This window comes from Rutilus rutilus, assembly GCF_951802725.1.
Source record: "Rutilus rutilus genome assembly, chromosome: 20".
Classification (NCBI taxonomy): Eukaryota; Metazoa; Chordata; class Actinopteri; order Cypriniformes; family Leuciscidae; genus Rutilus; species Rutilus rutilus.
This window is the reverse complement of record NC_140225.1, coordinates 8481033-8490979: the sequence shown is the minus strand read 5'-3', so window position 1 is coordinate 8490979 and position 9947 is coordinate 8481033. Positions and strand designations below refer to the sequence as shown.

The following is a 9947-nucleotide window of genomic DNA, read 5'->3' as shown; positions in this document are numbered from 1 at the left end:
GCAGGACACACAAACAGAAACTCCAAACACTATAATGTGTAATGTGTTCAAATTTAAGAAAATAACAGTAGCCTAACTGCTAGTTATATTTGTGGTTAGACAAATATGAGAGGACAGTGATGAATGTGAGATTTTGGAAATTGTAACAGAACATAGCTACATATATTTAAATGATATATTGATTATATATTTAAGTTATATATTTAAATATATTTATATATAATTCATAAAATATAAACATTTAAATATAATTACATATAAATATATAAATGTCAAATTTATGTAATATATTAAATACATATTAAAATAATATATTAGGCACAAAATGATAAAAACAATCAAATAATATTGTTTTGTAATATAGAATAACTATTTTGAATTTAGTCCACCCGCATGAATGTAATTTTGCCTGTTTACTGTGTCCAAAATCTTTTCAAATAGTAGGTGCATCTCTCGCTTGCATAAGAGTTGCATGTTTGTGTGTCCTGGTTAAGTTCTTCAGGTCTTTTCTTTTCTTTCTTTTTTGAGGTGCTGTGAATCTGAGTGTCTTGCTTCACTTGAAATCAGGGGATGGGATAGAGAAAGTGAGACCTGCCTTGCTGCCTTTACGGTTCCTTTTGGTGAAAGGTTTAAGTCTGTCTCCCATCCTCCCATCACTCTCTCTCTCTCTCTCTCTCTCTCTCTCTCTCTCTCAGCATGGTAGTTTTTAATTCTGTGTTTGTGCAGATGGCTGGTTGCCCCATTAGCATTCATTACAGATTCCTTGAGCACTTAATTATGGAACAAGAGAGAAGAGTGGCAGACGGAAACATTGAGGAGTCTCTCTCTCTTTCCCTGTCACTTCATTGCACCTTTAGGTCCGTGTACGGCACAGAAAAGATCCATAAAAATGTTTTTCAGAATGCCAAAATACCATATTCTTGATGTGCATGGGGAATTATATAGGGTAGAAATATAATTTGTGTGACATTTAGTGCAAATTATGATTCACTGCTCATTTTATGCAATGCCTTGGACACAGCTCTGTCAGAAAGGTTGAGCATATAAAATGTTGAGCTTTGTAACCAATTATGGTCCATTCAAAAAATTCACCATTACACATCTCAAGGATAATAAACAGACACGTTAATTAACACTTGAGTAATTGTTATGAACAGAGATGTGAATGCTACCACCTTAATTTCAGATATTGAGAATATCTTTAAGTCATTATTACTCATTTTTTATGGCTAGAGAATGCAGGCAACTGCTGCATTGCCACTCACCCAATCAAAACACTAAATGCCAAGGGCACTGGAAAGTACTGGAAATTTTAATTAAGTGTAATTTAATGTAAGTAGGCTAATTTAAAGACTCAAATAAACAAGTGGTCTGTCTGACTTAATAACAGGACATATAGGAATCACAGGAAAGGCAGCCATGTGCAAAGGCTAAAGTTGTGTTTTGATGGCCAATTTAGAAGATATTGTTGCTTTATTTGCCATATAATGTATAGCAGGCCTACTAAATATGCTTCTTATTTGTCAGTTATGATCGACGTTCAACAAGCCTTAAACAATTTATTGAATGATCTTGGCACAACAACTAATAATAGGCCTACCATTTGAACAATAAACAAAACGACCTTTATTCCTTTGATAGCGCAAAGAGGTCCATCTTAAAGCATGACTGTGCGCATTCACGGGTTTTCGCTTTCTAATTAGGCGCTCAACATGTTGTTCTGCCAACTGTAATGATTTTCTAATGCGCACTGGAGTTAACGAGCCAGTCAAACATTTAGCCTAATCATTACCTTTAAAAACACAACATGAAACGTTCGCTGAACAGCCACTCAAGTCCCTAAATATACATGGGCTTGTAAATTAATAGCGAGTCAGAAGTTTGTGAGCTATGCCGCTTGAAGGCTTCTTCCCAATGTTTGCGCATGCAACTCTTGTCAAACCCTGAGCTGAGACGGAATATTTTCAATAATTTACCCACTCAGTCGCATGAGCCTCATAATGCCGTGTTGTAGTAGGCCAGTCCGCTGCCCGCGGGTGAGGGTTCGGGAACAGGTGCAGGCGGCTCGGCCTGACATGAGATCTTATCGATGTGCAGTTCTGGAAACACGCAGTGACCAAGTTAATAGGTTACTGCGTAAACGGGTCAACGATTCCCTATTTTAATGGACAGGCACTGGTTAAAGACTAAAAACGAAGACTGTAATAGATTACAGTTTGTACAGTTCTTTAGGCTGGTCAGTAGGCTAATGTCCGCGTCATCATGCAAAGCTGATTCTGTTTTCAGTTTTCTTTTTTCTTTTGTTTTGTGTTTTAATTAAGTGCTTTATTCTATAGCTCTAATAAAATTATAGCTTCAAAATAGTAATTATTATTATTATTTCATCATCATTATTATTATTATATAAATAGAACGACATTTAATACATAGGCCTACAATATAATATAATAAAAATAATAATAATCATCTTCCGGCGGCATGGTAATTATTATTATTATTACTACTAGGCTAGTAGCCTGAATAAAACATTTTTATACCGAAATTATCTAATTTATCATCTATATAATTATGTAAGTTAGGCCTATAAAAGGTGGATGAATGATAATAAATAAAACTCATTGCAGGCATTTTTGTCAGAGAACTATAAGGGAACAGAGAACTTTGATCCACTCTCAACTCTGTGGACGCCAACATTATAAAGATTTCAAATTTAGTACAGCAGGGACCAGGGATGTGGATTTGGGGTTTACTCAATTGAAAAACTCTTATATTTGTTTCATATAAATGTTCTTGTGGTTTTTGTGGCTACAAAAAAGCAATCAACGCAACAGAAAAATCCACGTTTTTACTATTGCACTAGGCTATATTTTGGATTACTACGGCACAGCATCGTCGCTGTAATTATGAATAGGCCTAATTGAAAAAAAAATAGGGCTTTTTATGTTGGCCCATATGCTATCTATATATTACGAGTTAAATGAAGACAAGTTCAAAAGCAAACATTTTGCTATAGCCTCCTGTTAACGAAAGGCTGGAACGAACTGCAGATTGTAGTAGTCTACACCCTGAAGGCTTGCGTAGCCCATAGTTGGAAGTGTGACAAGGAAAATAGTTTTTGATGATCTACTAGCGTAGGAACTGACCTGTTGGAGGCAGCCCCATTGAAGTGAATGATCAAACTAATAGAGTTCATTATCTGACCCAAATGAACATAGGACCCGCCCACCGCCCGAGCTCTATGCGCCAAGGGCTTTCATCCAATGAGTGGCAGTCTCACACGACACTGTGACTGTGTGGCGTCCCTCAAATCCAAATCCATATCCATGGGTCTCGAGCTTCTCTTCTCACTTTTTCTGTCATGATTTATGGACACTCGTGGATCGATGGATTACACAGCAATTGGCAAAAGTAGGGAACATTAAAGTGTTTGATATTTAGTTTACGTCTGACTTAAATACTGCTGCTGACAGAGGTCACTAAAGGAGTTGTGAAAGGACGTAAAGGCGAAGCTCATCTGTTGGACTGTACTGGTACCGTCACGGACAATGTTCTCGGCAACGGGGAAGCGCTGTTTTACCATTGAGTCTTTGGTGGCGAAGGAGAACCCTTTAACACCAGAAGACCCCATTCGCCCTACCGCCCTAAGCTACTCGACGCCTGCTGACAGTTTTCTTAACGGGTATCAAAGCCCCGCAGGCCGCGCGCTCTATCCAAACCCTGAACTGGTGTTTTCGGAGAGTGTGAACCACGCACCTCTGAGCATGCACCCACACCCGCTCGGCAGCACACACCTGCAGCACCCGCACTTCTTTGGCACGCAGCACCGCGAGCCACTCAATTTCTACCCGTGGGTCTTAAGGAACAGGTTTTTTGGCCATCGGTTTCAAGGTAAGAATCTAACTCGGTATTTTTGTCAATCACGCATTAAGAGATATTAAACTTTTTCACCTAAATAAAAATAATAAAATAGCCTATGCATACTTTTTACACGTACACAGGATACGTGTCCGATAATAGAATAGGTAAAATACAATGCTGTGCGCCGGTGCGCGTGTCTCTGAACTTTTCTTGAAATAGGCTATTCTCATAAATGCCCCCCGCGGCAACAGGCTATTACCACTGTGGAGCGGGATAACACTGATAGATGGAGTTTGTATTGGAAGGTAATTCCGGTTAAGCTGCAAATGAAAATCACAAATGATATGCTTACAGCTTTGGCCATGTCCTGAGGCGATACTTAAAGAGGGACACATAGATTTAGACAAAGCTGTCCACGCACAAAAGCTCAATGTTATATCTCCCAAAATGAATGCGTTATGTTAAGCATATAATAGCAGCATTGGAGAACAGCTCTGATAACAGTTATTGCTTGATCTTGAATTCAGAATTTCCACCAGTTTCATGTTGTCAGGCTATACGGCAAAATGAGAGATGTTTAAATGTAGTAAATCTTAATGTCGTTTGTGAGTTTTTTTTTAACGTCATATTAGGCTTCCTTTATTTTAGTGTCTAAGATAACCTTTAATTGTTTTTTTTTTAATCTTATTGGTTGACTTAATTATTGTTATTTTGTAAAATCAGTTTACTATTGCACGCTATCGCCTTCTAATCACTGTCTTTGCAACGAGAGATAATGACAGATGACGAATCTGCTCTGATGAACTCGTTACAGCTCATCATTATCACTATTTCATTTCCATAGGTCATTCGATAAATTGTCCTCTTCTGGTGTTCAAGCTGTTGTCCAAAGACGACGAAAGTAAACGAATGTAGCCTATGAAATATGAATTGAATTAATAGGCCACAAAACGCTTAAGCTATATAAAGGTCAAATATTTATTAAGCTAACAGTGTTAATAATTTAGCTAACTGTGATGACCTTTAAAGAAGAATCTAATTTATGAGGGTAAGTGCACAAAAAAATGAAAGTGCACATTAAAAATGAATTCCAGTTAAACAACACTTTTTAATTGAGAACATTTAAAATCGACAGACTATTTTGTATACTCCATCATACGGTTGCAAAGCTATGCGTAATGAGTGTTTAACTCATTACATGGCCATTAATTATAAAAATTGCAGGCCAATTTGTTGCATAGCTATCGATTTTAATTAATGCTTACATTATTTGGACTTTATATTTTATAGACAAATATATACAAATAGACAAATATAGAAAAATATTTTATTCTATTTTATTATTAACTGTCCGCCAATTACCGTGATGATTTTTTTTTTTAAATTATTATTTTTCCAGTCAGTTACAAATAAATCGCTTAAAATAGTAGGCCTAATTATGTAGTCAGTCATTTAGACTTTTCTTACAGAATTAGGCTACTTCCAAAAATCTGGTTAAAATAGCAGGGATAGCTAAAATTACAAAAGCTCAAAAACAAGTTGGCATAATGTTTACAAACAGTATATTCTAAAATTATAACGAATACACTATAGTTCATTTTATTTAATCAATCAAAGCCCAAATAATAAAGGCATTAAAGCAGGGTAGTCTACATTTTTGACACTTTTTGATAAAGTCGATAGTTGGTGTTAACTTTTGTTGAAATATGGGCTAAACCCAGAAAGCTTCCATGGTCCCTCTTTGGTTTCTTCTTGGGTTTAATTAACATTAGCTACTTCAAGTTGTCCCGTACTCTCAAAAAGAATCACATTGCTATAATCAAGCTGTGTTTTATTGATTAGTATTATTATAATTTCAGGGAACGACGTCTCACAGGACACGCTGTTACTACACGGACCTTTCGCGAGGAAGCCCAAACGGATCCGCACCGCGTTCTCGCCCTCTCAGCTCCTGCGCCTGGAGCGCGCCTTCGAGAAGAACCATTATGTAGTCGGAGCCGAGCGGAAACAGCTCGCTAACAGCCTCAGCCTGTCTGAGACTCAGGTAAACATGAGGGAACGCATGCTAATACCACACAACAGCAACAAAAACTATGTTCCCATGCTCAAATAAAATCTAGGCTATTAAAACACGATGTAAAAATGGTATTTTGTATCCGCTTACAATAGAGAAATTGCCCCGTGGAACTAACTATTTCACAAGTAGCCTAATTACAGACAAAAAGTAGGATATTGATAATTAAAATTATTGGAGCAGTAGAACTACATGTTCGTTTAAAAAAGATAATAAATATGTTTAAACAGTAAATGTTGTGCAACTGGGGACTAGCCTACGAGACACTGCTTTATTTTGAACGATTAATGTTGTACTGACAAGCTGTTGCTGTTGGCCTACATGATAATGTAAACAACACTTGGGCTGCTTGCTAAATCCAGAAACGGGCCAGAATCCCCGAGTCTGAAAGGACGCTGGCTGGCCATGTGTCAGTTGTTTGCGGCGCTCTGACTGTGATATCATTTTATTTTAGACCAAGACTTCAGACGGATATAGCTATTAATTACTTTGCACAGATGCCACTGTAGGAATAAACCCATTCTCCCTGATCCGTTAAAACAATGATGTAAAGCTGATTTTGAAAACGTTATTTTAAATGTCAGAAGAAAATATATTTGATTTGTTGAGTTTTACATTTCCAAAAATCCAAACGGTGGCAAAGTAATTGTTTTCTTCAATGTTCGTCTTCATTCGCCACATGAACTCGTCAACTGGCATGATTTGAAGCATCGCGACATAGCCTATATTTTAATTTACAAAATCTGACGCTGGGAATGATCATGTTCTCTTGCTGCTTTTTTAATACTTTTTTTTTGTTTTGGAGTTTTATTGCAAAAACTAAAATAACACCAAACATGCTTGACACGGATAGCCGGATATTCACACATCTCAGTAGAGAGGCAATTTTGGTAAAATAGGCTACTGGCCAATAGCCACGTGACGTTTGTGAATTGTTTTATTAATTTATATGTTTTATCGAAAGCGATTCAGAAGTCAGTCAGAATCTTGAGAATTTATTCAATGAATAGCGCATGAGACTTCAGAAATAAATAAAAGAAAAATTATGGTAAGCTATTTTTTTCCCCACTTCTGCGCGGTTGTTTTCAACTATCCTATGTTCCTTATGACAGTATTAATCTCTTGAAATGTGTGAAATGTGAACCGTTGTTGCAAAAATAAACCCGTGTCTTTTTAATTAGAAGGCCAAATACACTAAATTTATTTGGAAAATCTGTTTGAGGCTATTTGAATTAAATTAAAATGTAAAATCTATAGACCTATATGTTTTAAATGGCATTATCTGAAGAAACGTTTGGATTTCTTCTGATACACAACAGTTCTGAAACAAGTGTGCCTATCATATAACATGAATGAATTCGAACGTATAGGCTAGTCTCGTTGTGGACTGCGTGTCACGTGGTGTAAAAATGATTCGATTAGAACACTAAATGCGTTTGAACTTTCTTGCGTCACTCACAGTCTGTCGCCGTTTACCAACTGTGCAATGTATAGCCATACTCACCAGAATGGCTCTGATGTCCTGTCTTGTGCTCCCCTCAGGTGAAGGTGTGGTTTCAGAACCGCAGGACCAAGTATAAGCGACAGAAGCTGGAGGAAGAGGGCCCCGAGTGCACACAGAAGAAGAAGGGAAGCCACCACATTAACCGCTGGAGGATTGCCACCAAACAGAACGGATCTGAGGACATAGATGTCATGTCTGATGCCTAAGACCAACCTAAACACTGCCCAAATGAACACACAAGACCAAGAAAAGCACTATTTATTTAATGTTATTAGTCATGGCATTTCAGATTCTAAACCTAACTGCAGAGGACCTGACCACGTGAGTTATGGATGAATTAAACCAGTCAGCAAGTAATCTTAACCCAGGACTGAACACTATAGTTGTTTAACTCTGCTGGAATTATCTAATGTTTGAGACATGCCTCACCTGTAAGAAGAAATCATTTTATAGGCTATGTCTTTCTCTCACTTTTTTTTAATTATTTTTTTTGGGGGGGGGGGGGGGGGGGGGGGGGGGAATAAATTGTATTTAAAACTAACAATTAAGTTAATTTTCACAAGTCAATATTTTTAATTCTGATTATTTTGTTGTTTCTGTGCATAGTCAATTAGTAAATTTAGTTTTAATGGATATTTTTTATTAAGTTCAAAACTATGTTGCCTAACATCCAAAATTTATTCAAACAAAAAAAGTTTGAAATGCTTTAAGACATGCTAATGAAATTGGTGGCAGTTTATAATATTTATATGTGATGACTCAGTGATGACTGATGTAATTACAATTAAAATGACTGAAGTGATGTGAGGAATCAGTTTACCAGCCAGTTTTAACATGAGCCATCCTGTACCCACAGCATAGAGGCAAGGTGTCTGTGTAAATAATGGTCTCTGTAGCTAAAGAAGTTTAGGAATTTGTGTTAGAGCGTTTGAGTGTGTGTGCGTGCGCGCGCGTGTGTGTGTGAGTAATTTGCGTGCTGTCATTCAGTAGGCCTACTGGTAAATACAGGCTGATGTATGCAGGTCCTTGATCATTCTACTGGAGTCATAAACAAATGAATGTTTGCCAATTTACACATTAGCTTCTTTATAGTGTTCATTCACCTATACTTTTCAAGAAAAACATGATAAAAAATGTCCATTATTAATAAAGATGTTTCAGAGACAAACCTCATTTGTAGCTCACACCTTATTTTTAACTTCACTGATTGTAACTATATGTTTTTATAACTTAAGAAAAACTATTTTCTCTTTCAAAATGTTTGCACACACACATACACACACTCAGACAAAGGGATAACGCCTGCTGGAAATTTTCACCCTGCTAACTTCCTGTCAAAAGACATAAACGAACCCGCAGGAGACCTTTCACCTCAACATTTGACCCTGAGCCTGCAGAGCGAGCAAGGGTTGTGAGAGTGAAATGCACAGACCGATGACACCCGGGTATCACTGTCAAGTACGACAAGAGCCAATTGAGATGGGGTGAAAAAGATTGTTTTGGTAGGTTTGTTTTGAGGCCATCAGATATCCAATCCTGTGTGCAGGTGCACACATCACATCCTCTGTAGCTTTGCATCACACATTCCATGCATTCCCTAACAGCACTCTTTCCTCTGAGAAAGTAAAAAGACTGAGAAAAAGATGGATGTTTGTTTGTGCACACGCGACACAAAAGAGTGCAAACACGCATTTCATTTTGTGTGATCGCAAAAACGGAATAATCTTAGTAAAATGTAGTATAATTTTACATTTTAATGGCAAAATGCTACAGTAAAACCTTAAGTCATCATGGAATCAAAATTGAATTTCTTTTTTTTTATGGAATATTGCAGTTACTGCAATTATTTATCCAAATACTTTTGAATTAATATGCTCTAGTAATCTTTAATCAAAATAGCTTCCCCTCCCTCTTACAATGATATCTCTTCTCTCCTCTGATGATGCGTTAACTGGCACGAGGGCGGGGCAAACTGTCACTTACTTGAGATCGACCAATAGCAAACCACAACCATCCAACCATTCAATCAATTCCTGATGGACAAAATCGAATCCCAACCTACTTTCTTGTTCAAGAAGCCGTTTATAGGATATATGTCACAATAGGGAAAAAAGATTATCATATCTTCCTTTTCATCTATGATTTAACATTAAAACATTGTTAAATGTACAGTTTTTTATTAAAAATAAATGTAAACTGACATTCCCAGAATTGTGTGGAAGCTCACATTTAATGTTTTTTTTTTTCATTGAACATTTATTCAGCTTTCTTATGAGTTATGTATGTACATTGGGGTTTTGTTGCATCTTATGTTGTTAAATTTATGTCCATTGCGTTATTTTAGTATTGTGTGTTACCATTATGGTGTTTTGCATTTGTGTGCACCTTTTATGTATTAGTATTTACCTCAACTTGTGGAAAAGCTATTTGTGATTCACTTTGAAAAAGTGAAAAAGAAAATGTTTAAGGGGCTACATGTAGAATTCAGAAAGCCTTGTTATTAGCGACACC

At 36.8% G+C, this 9947-nt stretch overlaps 1 protein-coding gene across 1 annotated transcript; it reads left to right on the top strand.

Moving 5' to 3' along the window:
- The first annotated feature begins 3269 nt into the window (after positions 1 to 3269).
- On the top strand, positions 3270 to 8601 carry emx1 (empty spiracles homeobox 1). The gene is made up of 3 exons (XM_084391167.1): positions 3270 to 3888; positions 5718 to 5902; positions 7475 to 8601. The coding sequence occupies exons 1-3, from the start codon at positions 3546 to 3548 to the stop codon at positions 7640 to 7642; spliced, it is 696 nt and encodes a 231-aa protein (XP_084247293.1). The 5' UTR covers positions 3270 to 3545; the 3' UTR covers positions 7643 to 8601.
- Positions 8602 to 9947: the final 1346 nt, after the last annotated feature.